Below are 21866 nucleotides of genomic sequence, written 5' to 3' on the forward strand. Positions count from 1 at the left end.
GCTTCAAAATGATCCCAATCATTTGAATCAGGTGTTTTTGAGGGAAAAGGTTTGAAAACATGTAGGATATCGGCCCTCGAGGACTGGAGTTCGACACCTGTGCCCTAGAAATAATGAAGAATGAAAACGAATGGTGGAGCAAGACATGGAGACGGATTGGTCAGTGTTGTTTGGCTCCCCATTATTGGGTTATTTTTAGATGATACACTAAAATCGTTTAGATACCTGGTATTGCAACACACACATCCCTAGTTAGCTAGAGCTTTTTTAAAAACTTAACAGCCGAGCCGAAAACATACCCTGTGAACACTTTCTGTAACTTCCTGTAACAACCCAGGCTAAACCTACCCAGTTCCAATGTATCACTTCAACAGGCTTCCTTAGTTTCTTCTTAACCAGAACTTTGGCGTGATCTTGTAGCCTTTGAGAGCTTTAACAGAAAAATTGCGAAATAGGACAAGAGACGCAAATACAGAAGTTTTTCAAGAGGATGTTTTACATTAAAAAAAAATAGGTTTAGGGTATCTATACACAGTTTCTACAGTATATAGGCAGTTATTTAAAACAATGCGAGTAGGGTGCTATTTGCGGCAGATGTCAAACACTCCAAATAGCTGAGTTTGACTGTAATGCTTTGTCTTATAGTAACATAAATGCATCACCGGCACTATGACGAGCGGACCCTAAACATAACATTTTCTTTGACTGCGAGTCCATTTTTCTCAACGCCTTCTCATTTCCCCCCACAAAGCTGACACATCGGACGACTCACTTATGTGGAAATCACAGCGGTAATTGCCTTCATTGCTCTCTCAGCACACATACAAGTGGAGATTTATTAGCTGTTGGGAAATGAAGTCCAAGCAAAGTTTGAAGTTAAGTATAAGATCAATGACAAAAATCTGACACGTTCGCACTCTCGGTTTGTTATTGCTAGTGTTGGACTGACGCTTCAAAAGTTTGACGGTCTCCATAGTGAGACGATTTCCATTTTCCTACATCTGGGGATAGATCGATCGCGCGGCCTCCATTTTGAAACTTTTCAAGCCATGTCCTCACACTTGGCAAATGACGGGCAACTGTAAATGATGCTGTCTTTACACAGGCGACTGTACACGGGCTAATAATAGATTTGACAGCATGCGCTGTATGAGTGTGTGAGTATTTGCGGGCGCACCGCACGTCGCTGATTATATTTGCGCTCTGTTGCCAAGGCAGCAAGTTGTGTCAGATTCCTCGCAATAACTTCTGAAGAGTCGGGAGTATTTTCCCTCAACAAAAATCAGTTGCGCCACAAAGAATGACAAAAAGCATTAGAGCAAAAATGATGTTAGCCTCAACTTGGCTGCTGTTAGCTTAAAAATGACCCGCCGTGACCCAAACAAATTGTAAGCGTTACCCCTGGAAACCGAGACAAGAGACAACAAAAGATGATTGGGCGGGGAAAGAATGACCAGGAAAGATGGAAGAAAAAAAAAAGAGAGGGAAAACCACAGCCAAGACATTTATGACCAGTGACATCAGTCTGTTAGCGGCATGATTTGAACTTAACTTAGTGGAAGGACTGAAGACAGCTCAACATATGGACTGGAAACTCGCTATCGTACTCTTCTTGTCTAATGCTGATTAGCTGTCATGTTCTCATATTCGCTGGACTTTGTAAAGAAAACTAATGCACAAATTGAGGGAAGATAGCGCCGAAAGAGAAAAAGGAACTTCTCGGGTTACCTTCACATCTTACATCATTACTCTTGAAAACAAATGTCTTACAGATGATTTGCAGTTTTAAAAAACGACTTTTAATATCAACCCATTCTAAACCAAGGCCTTTCAGCGAAAAGACAAAGACTGTCTCCTAGTCGAGATGTAACACTGACATTTCCTAATCGACTGCAATTACTACTTTCCTATTATACACTGTTTGATGCCATCTTGTGGTAGCAAAAGGAATTACAGAGGAACGCAAAAAAGTGCTTTTGTAAGTTTTTCACTGAATACTCAATGAAGGGCTCACACGCTGGAGGTGTAAGTGAAGGGTGGTGGGGGGGTCAGAAATATTCAGTTGGTTCAGAAATATTCTCAACCAGCACAAGTGATTTCAATTGACGCAGTGCTGTCAACTTGATGGCTTTCTTTGTGACATTTTTCATAAGAAGAAAGTAGTGACAAATCGAGTGACTTTTTAGGTGTTCTCAGTCCTGTGTACATTTTTTGGACAAATTCTTCAACATTCTTCACACATTAATTTTGCCAACGGATGGAACTTTCATGGAAATTTCAGCTCCCCAATGTCTTCTTTCAATGCATTCCCTTTGATGTAAAAAGACGTTGATGTACACACAAAGGATTGGCCAAAATATTGAGCAAGGGTTAAGTCATGTTTAAGTTACTTTGAGAAGTGATGGTCTACTTCAAAGGCAAAATAAAAAAAAAAAAAAGTTTATTTGTAGTTCTAAACATATTTAAGATTGTCTTACTGACTTTTTGCCTCTCAGGTGACTTCAATTCTCCCTCTAAAAGCATCCACTACAAATAAATGCAATTGCTGATTATGCAAATAAAAAATACATTTTCATAAATATTCAGTCTTGCAATAAAATTCAAAGCTCAGGTGCATCTTTTTTTCTCCCCGATCATCAATCACAGGTATTTTCAAATTTTTTCAAGTGTTTGACAAAAGGAGGTTAAAAAAACAAGGCTGGCACTAAGTCATCAATTTGGGTAATTAAATACTAAATTAACCCATTACTTTAGGTACTTAAATGTTATAATAACAATGACCAAAGGAAGGAAGTTACATTAATTACTTTATGCACTAAACTCATAATTAGTTTGTCAAGTCATTACTTTAGTACTTAAGTACCAAAGTAATCAATTAAGTACGAACATGACTGATTGGCTGATTAGCCAGCATTTTTTAGACCCTCTTTTCGCCAAACATTGGAAAACATTTTCAATAAATGAACAAAAACTGTAAATAAATAAATAAATGAACCCTGGTGAGGATAAGCGGCTATAGGAAATGGATAAATGGATGGACAAATAAATAAGTAGATGATTGAATGACTTGGAATATTAAAAAACATAAAAATATGTCTTTGGGATTGAACAAGTTGATTTGAGAACACATGTAGTAAATTCGGTTGATTAGATATGATTTGGAAAGGTATTCACTTAGATGCACTTGTCTGTAAGCATCTACCTACCTCCCTAGCTAGCTAACTTATTAGCGAACAGTAGCTACCTAGTTAGCTTAACTAGAAATAAAAGTTTAGATTTCTATGAGGAAAACAAGTACTCGGCAATGAAGAAAGAATCCAATCCATGTTAAACAACTAGGACAAAATTTTGATTCGGTTAAAAAAATATCGCGTTGGTTTAAGAGACGATGACGCCAAACGAAGAAACCAAACTTTTATTAGACAGAAAACGAACCCAAAATCGACACCGGGCTCAAACGGTCGCCGGCTATTTTGAACGCATCAACGACTGTGGATGAAATCATTATGATGGATGTCTGTTGGGGTTGGTTTCCCCCCGCGGCCTTTCTGCCCACCCAGGAGAACGAGCCGCCAATGTGGCTCCTGTCCTTTAAAAGCAAATCTATTCCACTTTTTCCCCTCGTGGAGAAACACAAATAAATTGGTTTTAATCAGCCGTGAGCTCTTCGGGGGCTCATCTGGAAGCAATGTAATTGAAAGTGAAGGTATCCTAATATTATTCAAGTGCAAATGCAATCGATACACCCGAGGGCGACGGAGTGGGCTCCGGTGAAGACGCGGTTGCTCCGAGTGGCACGAAGATTGCCTCAAAATTTTTAACTCATTCAATCCCATAGACTTATTTTTACGTTTTATTTAAGAATCCAGACAGCCAGCTAGTTAAAAAAAAATCAAGTTTGGCTAAAGGAATGGCTGGTTATATGAGTAATTGATTACTGTTACCTAACATAATTGATTACTTCAGTAGCTAAAGTGATTTGTTTTAGTTGGCAAATACTTAAATAGTTGATTATTTTCATACTTAACTCATTGAATGCCAGGGACATATTTTTACGTTTTTTAAGAGCCCAGATACTTTAGTACAAAATTGATGCTTAAGTACATAAACCCTAATTTACTGTTAAATCAATATTTAAGTGTCTGAGATTGAATGTCCGGACTCTTAAAAAAACGTGAAAATACATCCATGGCACTGAATGAGTTAACTACCCAAAGTACTCAATTACCACCAATAAGCACAACACTTAGGAAAAAAAATGTTCAAAACAAAAGTATCTGCGATTGAACGTCTGCACTTTTAAAACACGTAAAAACACGCCTTTGGGTTTGAACGAATGAATATGTCACAAATCACGCTTATTTGTTCCTGCAAACGACTACAACAACGAGAGGCTCTCGGCTCTCCCTTCCTGTCCGTCCTTTTCCCTCCCCGCGTTGGCTCCCGCCGCTCGTTGGAAGTTCCTGATGCGGGGAAAAGGTCCTCCTCAGAAAAAAGATCCAAAACCGCAGGAACAGGAACGCCAAGCCTAACAGGGTCTGACAGCTCATCGCACTGAGAGGCGCTTATGTACGTCTTTAAGGGCCGCGCCAGTTCGCCAAATATCTGTTTGCGTTGGTTATGAAAAAAGCAAACATCCCTGGAGGAGCTCATTAACTCACTTCTCCTTTTTTGGGGGTTTATTTGCTGGTTTTCCACACTCACACACACACACATGCAGGAATGCTTCCACACTTAAAAAAAAAAACAGTCTTACGGTTGTTCATACAGTCAGAATTTGATAGGAACGGATAAGTGACTCCCTGCTCTGTCTCATCCAGATCCCTCATGGCCGCAACCAGCAGCCTCTCTTCTGCGTGATGAGAAACAGATGGGTGGCAGGCGAGTGAAAGTCAGAAACAAACGGGGACAGGAAAAGGAATAAAATGGACATAAGTCAAAGGGCTGAGAAGATAAAGGCAACGCGAGGAGGTCAGGCAGGATGGAAGCTAACTCGCAGCTGCTGAGAAACGACCATCACGATTTATGCGCGTCTATCCGCCGCACACTGACGCGCATGCGATGATGCGCGTTGACATCTTGTCGGCTGTTTTGGCAACAGCAAAAGGGTAAATGTAGAACCGTGAGCGTTTGCTGATAGAAAGCATCACAAGCTCAACACGGGTGCAGATAGCAACGTGTCACCTTTGGGTCCACTACACGGTAGCCGTTGGCCCATCATGTACCGTGCTGGTGCTTTTGATTGTCAGCTATAATTATTACCCTATATTGGTGCATTCCTTTACTCCATCTATGGCATTTCACATTATATGTTAGCATTAAGATAGCTGACTCATGTGAATCTCCCTCATTTTGATTACCCCTCAATGTTAAATTACCGAAAGTGCCTATTTTACCTATCTGTTTTAAAATGGTAAAAGTTCAATCGTTTATACCTACTGTTTCATTTACCGTATTTTCCGCACTATAAGGCACACCTAAAAGCCTTATTTAAAAAAAAAAAAAAAACTGATGGTGCGCCTTATAATCAGGTGCGCCTTATATGTGGATCAATATTGAGATTGAGATTCATAGATGGGTAATGAACTGATAAAGTAAGCTTTACCTGTTTTTTTGTGCGTGTACAGTTGAACAAGGTTGGTCATATTGACATTGAGTTATTATGCTATTGAGAGTTTAGAGTTATTATTTGAGTTATTATCATTATTACTTTGAGTATTACGATATTGTGATTGAAAACGTTTTAAAATATGTCATTAATTGAGGGTGCGCCTTATAATCCGGTGCGCCTTATAGTGCGGAAAATATGGTATGCTAATTTCTGTTTGCCTGTGTATTCAAATTAACTTGCGGGCATTTCATGTGAATTTTCGTTGTTGTGAATTGTGGGATGATCAAAGAATTCACCGATTTCTGGACTAGTTTTAATGAGGTATATTTTAAGATTTGTAATTCATGTAACCGTGCAAATGTATCCACACGAGTAACAACCTCTCTATCTCATCACTCGGTGCTGACTTCTTCTTCGAAATTAAAGCGAAGCCTTTGGAAGGAGTCATAGCTTTCACGGCTTCCTTTTGTTTTAAGAACGTGACAATTGTAGGTACATAGCGGCCATTTTCTTTGGCGCGATCAACCAAACGCATCCCTTTTTCAAACTTTTCACTGCATAGATGCATAGACACACACTGTAGATGTCCCTCTTAGCCAATGGGATGCCAGAAAGATGCTAGGTAAAAGCCAATGGTAGAGCATCTATGGGTATGTTGCGTTCATGAACTCTCGGAACTGGGACTTGCGTTCAGTGAACTCCGGGAAAGTTACATACTGTATATTTACAATCTGAAATTTATGTCGTAAGAAGAGACAATATTTTCTTGTTGAGGCGTTTCGTAACTCGAAAATGACGTACGGACACGTTCATAAGTAGAGGTACCACTGTGAGATTTAATTCTAGTGAGCCTATTTTGTTTTTTAGAGATATGTTTAAGGATTTGTAATGACTGTAACAGCCATGCTAATTTTGTTTAGCCTATTGTGTTTCATATTATATGGGAAAATGATCTCATTCGAGTGGTTTGCTTGACCATTTAGGATTTGGATTTAGGGATATGAAAGGAATGGCTCTATTATGTTCCATGCATTTATTTTAGCGTAAACTCATTGCGAATCATTTCTAGGGGGAAAAATGTTAAACTTTCACTCACTCCACTCTGACACAGAGGACGGGAAGCAAAGAGCTCTGCGTTGACTCACCCACCGTTTTGGAGGGTTTCCATGGTCACTTGGGTGAAATGAACCAAGGTGGGGGTGTTGATGTGGAGGGCGAAAGAAAAGACATGATGGCCGTACAAAAACTAGAGGAGCGTTCAGTTTGGTGGAGTCACACAGTGCAAACATCTTCAATCTTGGGTCTCGCGTGTGTCTCCTTGTGTCGTCGCTCCATTGTAATCTACTTGCCCCGCCAGAGCGTGTGAGTCAGTCACAGCACGGTCATCCCCTTTACATTCTTTTGCCATAATCCCAAAGTGTGCAAGACATCTGTCAGTGTGTATGCGCATACGCGCGGCGGCCGTGAAACCACGGCCGCTCACCCGTAACCCATCCGAGAGCACATCAACGCTCCCGCCGCGGTGCTTCTTGATGTGGATCCGTTTATGCTCGGTTGACTTTGACAGTTTACAACAACTGTGGGTGATGTTATCGTAGGTGTTTTTCTGATTGTCATACCGTTCTCATTCGGGGTGACACATATGGAAACTCGAGCCTGACGCAGATGCTGGTGCTAAATCAGAAGTGATCCAATGCAATCTCACAGTTAAAAGGAGTTGGTTGTGTGATTAGAAAGTTTGATGTGGCAGAAAAACAGAAAAAAGATCCCAATTATTCATCATATCATTGGTGTGAGTGTAGATTGTATAATTGAAGAGCTATAGTGTTTTTTACTTAAATTAAAGCGAAATTTACTTATTTATCTATTTTGAACAGTAAAATGTGACATAAGATCTAAAATTAGCTTGTTTTTAATTATTTGTACTGTGCAATTAATATCTTTAAAAACAGATAGTGCCACTTGCTTTCAACCAATCACAGCTCACGTTTTATGAGGTTCGTGACATTCATAAGCTGAGTCATGATTGGTTGTTGACCGGACATACGTGCGGTGTTGTTTTCATCAAACAGAAAGTGACAAAATGCTTTTCTCGAGGTATTACAAGTATATGTAAACTAAACAGCTCACGTTTTCTGGGTTTTGATCATGTGACATTCATAAACTGAGTCATGATTGGTTGTTATCCGGACATACATATGATGTCATTTTCACCCAGCAGAAAGTGCTTTTCTAAAGGTATTACTTGCACATGTAAATTCACAAAGTGATCAAATTATAGACAACATAAAATATATTTAAAAAAATAGAATAGTATATTAATTGACTGATAGATTTGCTTAAATTAACTCATTTTGTGCCCGCTATTTTCAGACACTGTATCATGGTAATATTTGAGGAAAAAAAAGAAAACAACTGCAAATAAGTTGATGGGATTTAAAGGGATAATGTGTATGATTTTGGCTGTTTTTCATTACGGACTGCAGGGGTTGCCTCAGGTGCTGCATTTACCATTGTCCATAGCAATAACAAACATGGCTGCCTCCGGAGAAGTGCCACCCCCCCATGTAATATAATTTCATGATAACTAGACCTGAGTATTTTTAAAACATACTGTTGGTCTTTAAGAACAAATTAATTTGCAAGTTTTTGAAATGTACAAACATTTAATTTATTCCCTTTTAATTCAAATCTTACACACTGTCCCTTTAAGGTCTTTTGAAGACGTCTAATTACATCTTTGGGATTGAATGACTTAAGACATATATTGGTTCTTTAATTTTTTTTTCTTGGTTTAAAATCAAGTTTCATAGCTTAATCCATTTAAAAGTGTCTGGACACTTAAGTATGTTTGTGCAGCAATGACTGTCTGGTCCAAATTTAACAAACAGTTTGTTCGTATTTCCCAATTGGCACATAACTCATAACGTTCTTCCCTAAAAGCCATCGTCCATGTCGGTGGCATTCCTCAGCATCGGTGTGGTCCCTCTGATGATTTGTGGCCCGTTTAAAGGCCGCAGTGCTGTGAAGTGCTGACGGAGGGACCACAAAACGCAGAGCATGGCTGCCCACGTCTGCCCTTTGAGCCCCTGTGGGCTGCATGCACTGGCACACATACAAGCATACATACACATCAGCAGATGTGCGAGTGCCCACACACACATTCAACACGTTTTCTGCCACTAGCTGACCCCCATGTTCAAAAGCCTGCGTTTAGCCGTGGTTCAGATCCAGTGTTTGTCTAAGAAGAAAGCTCGGGTGCTAAAGCGATTAAAGAAAGCAATCACAACGTTGTAATCGTATTGTATTTCTTCAGAGCATGCACTTTCCTGGAAGGCTTCAGAGCTGCCATCTCTGGGTGGTTACGCACGTGTGTTTTTGCGAAAGAAGGAATGTACGAGAGGAGTTGGAAAAAAGCAACGGTAAAAGTTAAAACTTATTGCTCGCTGTCTGCCGAAAAATGTTTCATCTCTTTCCAAGGCGGCAGCCTTTGTCGATCCCTTCAGTCATAAAGTCGTACCTGGCAGTACCTGCTTTTATCCTACGGACTTGTGCAGCTGTATTTTGCAAGGTTTATCTGTTGTTAGTCTGTCTCGCCAAGAAAACTTTAGGAGCCCTATTTCTTGCCCAGTGCGAGATAAGCACAAAGCGCAATCTAACTGTATGCATGGATGAAATGCGCTGTTGTGGGTGTGAACTCAGCCGACTTGTTTGCTGTCTGGAAGCAGAAATCTACTCATTGGAGTCCAAGCAGAAGATCAAGAAACAAAAAGTATGCTTATGTATCTCCAATTTCAGATGACATCAAGTCCTGCACTTTGATCCAATTCATCAAAAGTTAGAGCACCTGCGCCACAACTTTCACTGCTTTCAGCTGCTCGAATGTTTAGTCTACTGCGTGTTGCAAAAGTCTTAGGCACATTTGACACTGAATTTCTCCAAAACTCTTCACGATAGAAACATGCGCCTGACAATCTAACAGCATTTAATCTCAGGTTTTACATGGAATGTATAAAGATGTTTCAATGTGAGCACTGTAGGTCACACGTCACACAAGATGATCGTCTAATTCACGTCAAAAATTCAAGGATGCTAAACTCCTTTTATGGTTGATGGAATGCCATTACTGAGAAAATCCTGACAATAACAAAAAAAAACAATCAATTTTGCTTTAAAATGGTATTGTTTTTGTCTTACTACCATTCAGTCCAATAGATATGAGGACTTGAAATGTGCCCAAGACTTGTGGAACACTATGTTCTTTCAGTCACAAAATTGTCAGGTGTGTTGGAGGCTTGTAAAAGCAAACACTCTCTGCCTGCCCGAACACCCAGCATGGAGCTGTGCAACCTGCCAAATTCCATAACCCACTTAAGTAAGCTTGCACCTGCACAAAAATGAAAATATTTTTATACCTAAATACTCATATCCTGTCCAAAAAATGGAACCCTAGTTGTTTGGTAACATGAAATAATTAAACATACAGTATGGGCATCTGACATCATGAGGTCACTGTTCCCAGTTAAGACCAGGGAGGCAGACAGGACATGAAAAGTGGAAAAGTAGAAAGTCTTTATACGCAAAAATTCTGCGTAACCACAGCGAGCATTGGAAACGGAATGTGGAAAGGTTGACTCGGAAACTAAACTAAAAAAACTAGACTCTTAAACTAGACTCAAAAATATGGACAAAGAAACTAGACTCTGACAACTAGATTCTATAAGTAACTGGGAAGACATCAGGGACAGCGCAGCAATTAGAATCGAATCCAGAATGCAATGCACTGCCTAAATGGTGTTGAGTCAAGCGCTCTCTCTCTCTCCCAAGTCAAAACAACTGCTTCACTATCTACTATATCTGCATCACATTGTGCACCCTCATGTACGCCCCCTTGCCGGCTTTGTTTTTTTCTGCAGGCGCAATGCGACGGCATGAAATTGAACATTTCTGCGCTGATTTGCCATGAAATAGTGTGTTTGTGTGGAATTATGCTGCTTGAGCTCCAGCGCCAGAGTCAAATAAGGGCTGCGAAGGAGAGACAGACATCCAATCCTTCTGCTGTTCTTGTCATAACTTTACATTCTTCTTCTTTCTTTCTTTTTTTTTTTTTTTTACATTGATATCTGTGTGATGTAACACAGCATCAGCACAAGTTCATCCAAATCACCTTTAGATGCGTTCATGAGCTTTCACAGTCATAATTTCTAAAACTAACAATTTATATCACAGAAGCAGGTCACTCGCTGGATTTTATGTTAATTAGCATGCTGTCATTAGCTATTTACTAGCACACCGGCTAGTAACACAAAGTTAGTTTCTGTCAAAACAATTCAAACATACAATGTTGGTACTTTATTTGACCACGAAAAATGCTACATAGCTTAAAAAAATATCCAGCTAACTCCTCTCCCTATTAGCATAGAAGTTAGCATACTATGTAGCATTCTTCAAGGTCCCTTGAGGACAAGCAGAAAGAACTGGATGGAACAAACAAAATTGTACATTTCAGCCAAGAACTGTATGGTTATACAATTTTCTCGCCTGTTTAAAAATGACATAAAAAATGAGAAATGTCCCACATTTTAGCATTGGGTTTAAATGTTACTTGGCTCTCAAGTCCACAATTCATGACATAACGCGCTAACACGAACATTGTATTCATAGTGGGTGTTGAACATTTTTCTCCCAAAAAGGGATTTGATTGGAATCGATCCGACATGACTCGCATGCTATGGTGTGCAAAACGCTAGGATGACGTACGAGACACAGGGACGTTCGCCACCGCTGTGACTGGAGTCACCTGGACGTTTTGCAGGTGATTAAGTGACTCTCTCGGATTTCAGCCGCACCTCTGATGTGGTCTTTACGAGGGACAAATCATTCTTTGGGAATGATTGTGTCTAAAGCTGTAAGCCCAGGCAAAGCTGAGGGAGATAAGAGAGGGCGACATTGGAATGTCTTAAACATGTGCCGACATTTCTCATCTGGTTTGGATCGTATCACACACATTGTTGGATTCAATGCGTTTTTTTTTTCAACGGGAAAAAAAAAGGAGTGTGTGAAATGTGTTGGGATTAGCAAAGGCCACGATGTTCGTGATGGACTACACGCTTTCTCAAAGAAATAAGGTTAGGGCGACCTGATCGAGGAAGGCTGGATAAATCCCACCATGAGGCTCGGTATAGGTTTTTAGACTTTAAAAAAAAAAAAAATTATAATTACTGTCTATGGTCTATACGTCCCAACTAGTCTTAACACAGCTTTATTATTGATACTACATTTGTGGTATTTGAATTATGCTGCAAAATCCACCCGTTTTCATATCATCTGAGGGTGGCCATTTTGCCACTTGCTATCGACTTCAAATGACATCACAGTTGCAAGGCTCCCATGTTTTATGATCTAAGTCCTGGTCAACCTACCTTCATAAATAGAGGTTTGTGATGGAAATTTCCCAAAACATAACAAGATAGTCTTTTTCTCATGTTGCAATTAACAATATATCCTCAAAAAGAAAGGATGGAAATGACAATCTATTCCAGCAACTCCATATGAGATAGATAGATAGATAGATAGATAGATAGATAGATAGATAGATAGATAGATAGATAGATAGATAGATAGATAGATAGATAGATAGATAGATAGAAAGAGAGCTAGATCGATAGATAGATAGATAGATAGATAGATAGATAGATAGATAGATAGATAGATAGATAGATAGATAGATAGATAGATAGATAGATAGATAGATAGATAGATAGATAGATAGATAGATGATTAGTGAGAGATAGATTTTTGCTAGAATATTAGCTAGCTGGATAGATACAAACTAGATTATTAGCTAGCTAGCTAGCTAGCTCAATAGAAAGACTGAAAGATTATTAGATGATTATTGATAGCTAGCTAGACAGACAGACAGACAGACAGACAGATAGATAGATAGATAGATAGATAGATAGATAAACACACAGATAGACACTGCATAATATTATTCATTATAAAAAACAAAAAGGAAATAGAACGTAATTATGTAAATAGATTTTTCCACATTTTTTGCCTTCAATTCAATGGGCATTGTGTTGCTCTTACTAATTAGCCCGCCTTGCCCATCTATTATAAAATTAGACAACTGCATGGACATGAAGAAGACTTTCACAAATTTTTAGTAATTTTCGATTAATTTAGTTGTTAAAAACACAGTAAAGTGAATAAAATATGAATGGTGTATCCCATTATGTAGTACTGTCATTTACAACATATTTATTAATTGAGTTGTATCAAATGAAGCCAAATACGCATATTGACTTAGAAATCTGGTTTTGAAAACATTTAGTCGAGGAACACTCTTGCAACACTTCATAAACACTCACAAGACACATTTGATTCCCGAAGCAGGCATTATGAAGAAGCTTAACAAAAATAATTTTGTAAATGCAAAAGTGCAAGCTTCTCTTTCCACACGTTATAAAAATGTCAATGAGTGTGGCAGCTCTGTATTCATTCTCACTTTTGGCTAGTTGTGGCACTGCAACAAGTTGTAAACACAGATGGTAAAAAATGTTGACATATTATCACCAAGTGGAAACAAATGTTGCTGAAGTTATTAAGTGTACATTAGAAATCATGTACAAAATTATCAAATTGATTATAGATAAAATATATATTTTGTAAATAGTTGCAGATTGTTAAAGTAGGCCACTCCTTTAAAAAATAATTTTACATTAATCCTCTTAAAAACTTTTATCTGTTATGAAAGTGTCAAATGATTTTAATTTAAATGCTTTGGATAAATGATCATTTTTACATTCTGTTACACTGTCCCTTTGACGAAAGGAGCTGCACATCACAAGAGATTGTTTTTGAAATTACTTTAGGAAAATGTCTCTTCGTATAAAACTGTCAGTTTTATTTTGGTCAAACATATTCAAGGCTTTCCACTGTTCTGAAACACACTTGAAACTAAAATTAAAACAATCACGTATTCCAGACAGTTAAAGTACTTTAGGTGACAAAACGTCATTCAAAAGCCTGAATTATAGCAACTTCAACATGAGTCATGTATATCGTCAGCTCAAAAAAAAAAAACCCAGCTTGGAAACATTCGAATAACTGCACTTTGTTAAAAATGTTACAAAACATTTCCCAGGACTCGTGTCACAAAAGCTGTATCTCAGGCCCAAACTAGCAACTATGAGTTTTCCATTTAATGGAATTGAATTGAGTATACTGTATATATAGTAACTAAGATCTCAGCTCTCTCTCATTATTTATTTTTTCACATCACTGGTGTCAGGCCAAAACCTCTGCTGAAAAAATATGCACTTTTGTATGTTGCATGAAATTAGATGATTTTGGATATGTGATGTTTTGTGATGTGGACACATTGACGCGAAGACCAATGCGCCACGATTTCCGAGGCAAAGTCATCACCATTTTCTTTGCTATTTATAGGAGTGTGCAGAGGAAACCCTAGAAACAAACTCTTCTGTACATGAAGTATTCACTTAAGGAGTAAAAATTTGGCCAAATTTTTGCCTCTCAAAAATTCAATATACGAGCGATGACTCGCATGCTCCTAGAGAAAACTTTAAATTCCCGCATGCGTTAAACGCGCCATACCACTGCACCAGTATCCTGCGCTCTCATTGGTCAGAATTCAATTTATTTTGAGCATGAAACCAATTAGGCAATTTACATTTAAAATTGTATTTGCTATAAGAATGATTCAAGATACGAACTTGTATTGAGAGGTTCTACTGTATTTATGTTGTGAAAGCTGGTGTATGTTCTATGGTAGATAGTTGTGTCAGACTCATCATGCCTCTGCAGCTTGCTCAGAATATGTTTGCGATATAATGTTTATCTTGCTTTCCCTATATCCTCATTGATTAAAGCAATAAAACCCAGTTAGAGTACTTGGATCTTGCTATGTTGACTAAGGCTTGATCTTGCATGGTTTTGGACTTGTACTGTAATCGCAAGTTCATAATTGGGAGCCATGACCATTTTAGGACTAAGCTAACATTGTCCGAGAACCCAAAGAAAAAAAAACAAACAACTAAAAAGCTAGATCGTTGGGAGTGTGGCTACTGTAATCGTAGGTCTTGTTGAGTACGCCTTGTCAAAGACCAGGAGACCAAACGCCCAAGACACCCATAAGAGAGCCCGATATCGTTGAAGGAATACAATTTGTAATCTGAAGTCAAAGCGATTGCACCCTTACATGTCTCTGTTGCAGTTTTAACATGAGGTCTTGCTGCGTTCACTGAACGGGCACCTGTTCACAATGCCTGAAACATCTGACAATTTCTGACCGAAAGAACAAGAGCAATGTGCCATCTCACCTGATGAGGCTCAGTTAATTATTTTCCTCTGGCAAAATCATGGCAAAAGTAGTGAGTGGGCAAAAGGACCCATTTTAAAGACATGGATGATATTAAGATGTCGGTGACGATAGAGTTGGGGAGTATACACGACTCCGGTCGTCTTAGGACCACCCAACCTGGCTAAAATTCTTCATGTTAATAAGGTGCATCTGTGCATCTGCCTGGATATGGAAGGATAACAAAGATTTGCAAGATCTCCCCGTAAAACTTTCACACGCACGGACACTGGACTTCAATGTTTGGGAGCAGCTGTGAGCTGTTTCTGTGTGGATCAAATGATACTTTATTATGTTCTGCGTTTTCTGGAGGTGGGGAGCAGGAAAGCCGGGATGACTGGCGCAGCGGCGGCCCTGCCAAGTCAAACAGCGGGGTTTATTTGTAGACAAGTTTACAGAGAGCCGGGGCAACACCCAACACCCCCCCCTCTCACTCACTCCTCTTATTAAGTGGAGAAACAGGAGGCCGGGGAGCACTGGAGCAAAGACTGCCAATGGGGGCCAAACAATTGCAAGGTGCAAGGAAGACGGAAGGGGAATAAAACCAGGCTTTTCTGCGGAAGCTGGCAGCAGCAGGCCTCTTCTGCAGGGATTGTCCCTGTGGTAATCCCTGGATTTCCTACTCTAAAACAGAAGGTCGAGTAGGCACAGCGGTAGAAAGAAGCAAAAAGGGAGAACTTGTATTTACGGCGGGATGTGTTTGCGATGGCGTTGGCATTAACGGGGGAGGGGATCAAGAAGGGATGGGTGACTCAACGCCAGGCCGAGGACAGATGGGATGATTTGAAAGTGCTGCTTACCTTCAAACGAGCGAGTCAAGTCCATATACTAGAAGGCGCCAAGAGGCTGTAAAACGTCTTCTGGAGAGGGAGACGTTTACATGCTGCCTTGAAAAGCCCCAGACAACTTATACGGATCCCCCGGAGAGGAGAAACCCAAGAACGTCACGAGGAGCCGCCGATGAAAGAGGATGAGACAACGGCAGGGCCATCATTCGAGACTGTCCGCCCGACTTTGATGGGCTCTTGGGTGACACCATCTCTTCCTCTGCTTAATGTGTTCAAGGTGCTCCTCTGCTGAAAAGACCAGACAATAGCGGGCTTTTAAAGCCCCCTTGCCTCTACCAATTACACAAGCATACATGAAGTCATGGGAGATTTTAGAGCAGAGGTCTTCAAATCGGGTCCTTGGGGACCAATCTTCAAGAAGTTTAGTATGTCTGCAAAACACCTAATTCAAACGATCATAAGCAGCAAGGCCTGCAGAAACTGACCCTGACCCTAACCCTAACCTGAGCATTTGATTCAGGTGTCCAAACATCCAGAACACCGGCCATCCAGGACCAGGAATGATGACCCCTGAAAAAGGTTTTATGGTTTTAGATCAGCTGCTTAGGGCCAACACACAGTAGACCGCAGGCGTCAAGCTCTGGTCCTCAGGGCCAGAGTTCTTAGTGTTTTCCAGATCCCCCTCCAAGGAACACCTGATTCAATCGATTAGCTCATCAGCAAGTTCTGCAGGAGCTTGGAAATGATCCTAAACATTTGAACCAGGTATGTTTAAGAGGGAAGCATCAAAAACATGCAGTATACCGACCCTTAAGGGCTGGACTTTGACATCTATGCAGTAGACCATCGTTGCTGTGATTGAGTCCAAGGTTCTAAACTCCTGACAAATATGTTTATTAATAATGTTCCTGACAGTTTGGCCGTCGATGTGCGAGGCAATTATGTCAATCATCAAACGAGGTGCCTTAAAAAAAGTAGACATGTGGGACTCTGAGAACCTGAAATAACTCAAAATTTAGAACCTTGGGACTTGCTTGACTAACATTTGACACAACATGACTTCGACTCATATACTGTCAATTTCGGACTACAAGCAGCAGGATTTAAAGCTAGAGAAAAAATAGCGTCTTATGGTCCAGTGCAACTTATTTGCAGTTTTTTTACTAGCCACCAGAGGGCAATCTCTTGGTAAACATAGGGAGACAGAAGTATTGATTGAATGATTGATTATTGAGTTTGAGTTTGGACATCTGTTTTACTAGTCACTAGGGGGCACGCTCCTCCAGTAAACACAATTAGGCATGTTTCTGTTGTGTTGGTGCAGTAATCTAATAATCCGTTGGTGTTACGTTGAAAATATGTTAGTGCTCCTCTTGTTTCTAAACACGCAGGTTAAGTCTATGTTGAAGGCATGATGTCGCTGTTTTTTAACTTTGTTAACTCAGTTCTATTTACTTGTATTTGCACACTGCTGTGTGTGGGACTCCCAGGCCGAGAGTGAGTATGCCTCGAATGGTTTAGTTTCTGCTTCTCCGCTGCGGTCACGATGGGAACGCGCTTTCACACGAGATGTTTTGGAACTGCTGGGAACCCGGCACTGATATCTCCTATTCTCGGGCTGCCCTGGATGTTATTTCAACTCCTTACCTAACCCCGGCCCTGCAGGGTGCGGCGAACCCAATCCCTCCTCGCCTTCCGCCCCCAGAGGGATGCAGCGGTGCATGTCTTCAGGGTCAGGGGTCCGGCGAAGCCTTTTCAAGCCGTGAAACACAAGCGGCTCTCTGGGGAGGCCAGAGTGGCCAAGGGGAACGCACCTCCCTGTTTTTCTTTATCGGCCCCTGATTAAATGACGGCGAGATAAAAACAGGAGAAAAGGCTCTCATTGAGCTTGGAGGGTCCCGCTTTGGCGTCACCAGTCGGAATATACTAGCTGTGATTATGATAACAATAACCCACTGCATCAATGCGATTTGGGGGCGCTTACTTAAAATTAAGACCACATTTTGCTGTCGCACTGGCGCTTTATTACAAAGACGAGATTATCTTAGCTCTAAGTGCCTTCGAGAACATCATCATGATCAAGTTAGAGACCGTATGTTATTGGGCAACACTGATTAATCCGCCGGACGATTAAATCGGCCAATTGTGGACCTTCAAACATTGGCCAAAAGTAAAAACGAGCCAACAACTTAACTACATTGCGCCAACAGATATCTACCGCCCTTCCGAATAAAACAAATTCCAAAGGCTAGCAAAATGCGTTTCAACGGGCGATGCACCAAGCACATTTTTACCACATATTTGTCCCTGTATAAATAGGAAAGTAGGACAATAAATGGCGTCAAGGGAGTATGTTGAAGTGACGCAACTCGATTGAGAATCAAGCTTCTTTTATGTGGTGGATATTAGTTTTGGTCTTTATCTTTTGACTCATTGGATCAAAATGGATACAAATGAATAGGCGGGGTCTCAGGTGGACACAGTTTGAAGCATTTAGATAGGTCAATCGGGGATTGACTATATTCAGCAGATGGAGGTGCAAACAATGTGAAAGCAAGAGCAGAGAAATAAATGAATGGAAGGCATATGTTTGTTTTCTTGCACCTGATTTATAATAGCCTGCATGCGTGCAAAAACCACCGACGCAAACTCTCCGCCACACGGTAATCCAGCGAGATCATGGCTTCCATCTGCGTAGCACATGCTCTCCTCGTCAAAAACAAGCCTTTCATCATATTGTACAATTCCCTCACATTTTACTGTCTCTTTTACTCATTTTGAATGCCCTTTCGTGAGGAAAGCATTAGGAGAGCAAACGTTTGTGTACGTGTAAATGCAGTACTAATCTTTTTTTGTTTCTTGCTTGACTTCATTTGTGGCCTGTATATTTTGCCACGTCCTTGCGCAAGCTGGCTAACATTATTCTGAGCCCACTGCCAAATATTTAATGCTTTCAAGGTCAATCGCTGTGACTGCACTTAAACTTTATTTAACATAATCGATTCTTAACTCTTTGTTATCCAGGGTGCTGCTAATGGCTTGTATTACTGGTAATAAAAAAAAAATAAAGAAAATCACTGAAATCCTCAGTGTGCACTTGACTGGCCAGATAAATTCCTTTAAAGGTTTCATTTGGTAATACTTGGAGATGGTTTGACAGGCTAGAAAACAGACAGGAGCTTCTTCACAGCACTCACCTTTTCAAGTCACTGCATTACGTACTTTAAGCCCCATTCTGAGGAAATAGACAATTGTAAATGAACCTAAAAGCGTATATCTTTAAATCATTGATTAAAAATAATAAAACAAAGTATTACACAAAGCACATAAATTGCCAAATCCAAATTACCAAACGAATTCACCTAATGAAAATGCAATTGTATTCTTTCTATAACATGCCAAGATGCATAAAGATATGCAATAAAAATAGTAACCAGTTTTGAGGAAGCATTTTGATGTGATTGATTAATAACTAAGTTTGGCCTGGGTTGTTAGTGGAAGTGGAATCTGAACATATTTTCACAAAACAAAAAGACCTGTATGCCATTTATTTTTAAAGAAAATTAGTGTGAAATTATATTACGTGTTTAATAACACTTGTGCACTATTTTGTCCAGTCCTTTTTTTCTTTACATCAAAGGCATTGCACATCTAACGGAAAGCATAGAAAGCAGACGATTGGGAGCTGAAATTTCACCTATAGGGTGACAATGTCAAATTTCAACACGGCATGACCACTTAGTTATTACACTAGCAGGAGTGCGCCGTCCCTCGGATAGAATACTGTGAGATTGCTGTGGAAGAAAATGAACCAAAAATGGTCAAATTGCAGTTTGAGCTATAAAAACGAGAATTGTGAACGCATTGGGAGGGTCATTCGCGTTAGGGTTCCATACCTTCCTGGATTTACTGTACGGGTTTCTGAGGGCACAATATTTGATCATGCTTTTGTCCTGGCTCTCATTACATTGTGCAGCTGTACCTAATGACGTGTCCGGTGGGTATTCAGCAGAGTCGTGAAAGCAACATGCAATTGTGTAAATTACGGCTCCGGGCTAAATCAGTTGAGCAGCTGTATCAGACTGTAGCTGCTACGCGAATTATCGACATTCCCAAAGTTGACTTTCTTGGACGGCTCTTGGCCTCCAAAAGCCAACTGAGATTTCAAGTTATGACGAGATGAGTCATTTGGCGTAATCAAGTCACTTTAGGTGCAATGTAGAAGTGTGTGAAAGGCTTGACTTGGGCCTCCAGGAGCCCGGCGGCCATCGAGCGCCCCTGGCCCACATGTCGGACCGATCACATGTGGCATGGCGCAGCAGGGGTCGCTGGGAGGCGGGGCTTCGATTTGACCTATCCAACGGAGTCGCTGGGCTGAACGCCGGCTGCGTGCAGTAAATTCTCTTTAAAGAGGGTTTACTTTCGCTATTAATGGCCGTTGTAGATTTACGGCGCCCCGGTGACAGAGAGAAAGCTTTCAAAGAACTCTGGCCAAACTTTCTCCACCCGTCACCAGAAATGCGGTGGTGTGCATATGTGGTGGGTTTTACCTGTACTTGACCTCCAAAGAAAGTACCTTACAAATTGCGAATGACACAAGCCTTTACGAAGCAGAAACACTCTTGTGTGCTACTCTCTTGTCACACTTATTGTATCTTTGATACACAACTAAGCTAAGGGCAAGCCGTTTTACCTAAAATTATGGAATCACTTTGTAAATTATGAAAAATAAATCAAATACTACTTTCCTGTAAGCCGTTTTACTGTATTTGCCAATGGTTTTGAATGTCAGGGAGAAGCTAAGTTTAGCCTGGGTTGTTAGCAGAGTGAGTCAAAGTCTTGATTGCATGCATGTTTTTGCTTTGCAGCGTGCATAGTAAAAAGTGCAAGCTAATAAAACAATGAAGCATCGTTATAGCTCGACAATTGCTATTTTTAGAGGTTGTGGATGTGATATGCATGCATACTTAAGAAAAGTTGTTGCAGAGGTTATAATAATTTTGGAATTGAAACGGCTTTTCAAATTAAGTTAATTTTGATTATTGGAGCATGTTTGTTCGTTTTTATTGTTTTTTTGAAGGCCTTTCATTTCAGTATTCATTATTTTATTTTAAGAGTAATTCCTGTGTGCAAAATTGAAAAGAAGCAAGGTAAATGTAAGTATTCTATAATAATAACTCAAAAAAACATATGATTAGGAAAAAACAACAAGAGATAACCAAATGTTTTACGAGTATAAAAAAAAAAACATGTGAAATCAGCCAAGCTCATACAAATATCTTATCCCTGAAAGCTAGCGTAATGAAATGATCACAATAATATGAATTGACAAAGATATAAATGAAGGATTTTTTTTTTCTATAATTAGTTCTAGTTAGTTTTGTAAATGTAAAATATAGTTTCAGTTTGTATTTAGCAAAAGTAACAGGATGTGTGCAGATTGAGGTGGATATGAATAAGGCAGGATAAATTGTCAATGAATCAGGCTGGAATAGAATAAGAAACTTTTCATTCTGCGAGCAATAGATTATCTATTATTATTTGCATTAAAAAAAGAGAGAGAAAACAGAGTCATCAGATGTTAAAAACTAATATTCCTCATCTGTGTGTCTTTTCCCACAGGTGCTATTTGCCTTGAACCAAACGCTGTTGCAGCACGAGGGGGTCCGAGCGGGCAGTCTACAGGGCTCCTACACCACCGAGGACCTCATCACGCATTACAACTGCGGAGACCTGAGCTCCATCATCTTCAACCATGACAACTCGCAGGTCTGCAATCTCTACCAAGTCATAAAATCTCTCATGTTATCAGGAAATAATCTACATCTAACATCAGATAAGAATTGTCGTTTGTTTATATGAGAACGTGTTGAAACCTGAAAAATCAAAACTTTTTTCAACACTGTTTTTTTACACGATGAGGCCCAAGAACGAAAAATGATCATCTATAAGATGCTTTTTGATAAGACCTGGGTGAGCAAGCAGTTGCTCGCCAAAATGGTTTGTGTTTCTTTACATTTAAAGCGGTTGCAAAAAGTTTACACACCCCTGCTCAATTGCAAACTTTTACAAGCCCAAGATG

General features: G+C 39.9%; 1 protein-coding gene across 1 annotated transcript in view; it reads left to right on the forward strand.

Moving 5' to 3' along the window:
- The window catches only part of trabd2b (TraB domain containing 2B), a 60776-nt gene that overhangs the window by 20569 nt on the left and 18341 nt on the right, over positions 1-21866 (forward strand). The window contains exon 3 of the mRNA XM_088425895.1: positions 21407-21553. Within this exon, the coding sequence (XP_088282021.1) occupies positions 21407-21553 (147 nt within the window). The remainder of the gene's footprint in view (positions 1-21406; positions 21554-21866) is intronic.

This window comes from Hippichthys cyanospilos, chromosome 10 (genome assembly GCF_059441005.1).
Source record: "Hippichthys cyanospilos isolate Australia breed blue-spotted pipefish chromosome 10, RoL_Hcya_1.0, whole genome shotgun sequence".
Lineage (NCBI taxonomy): Eukaryota > Metazoa > Chordata > Actinopteri > Syngnathiformes > Syngnathidae > Hippichthys > Hippichthys cyanospilos.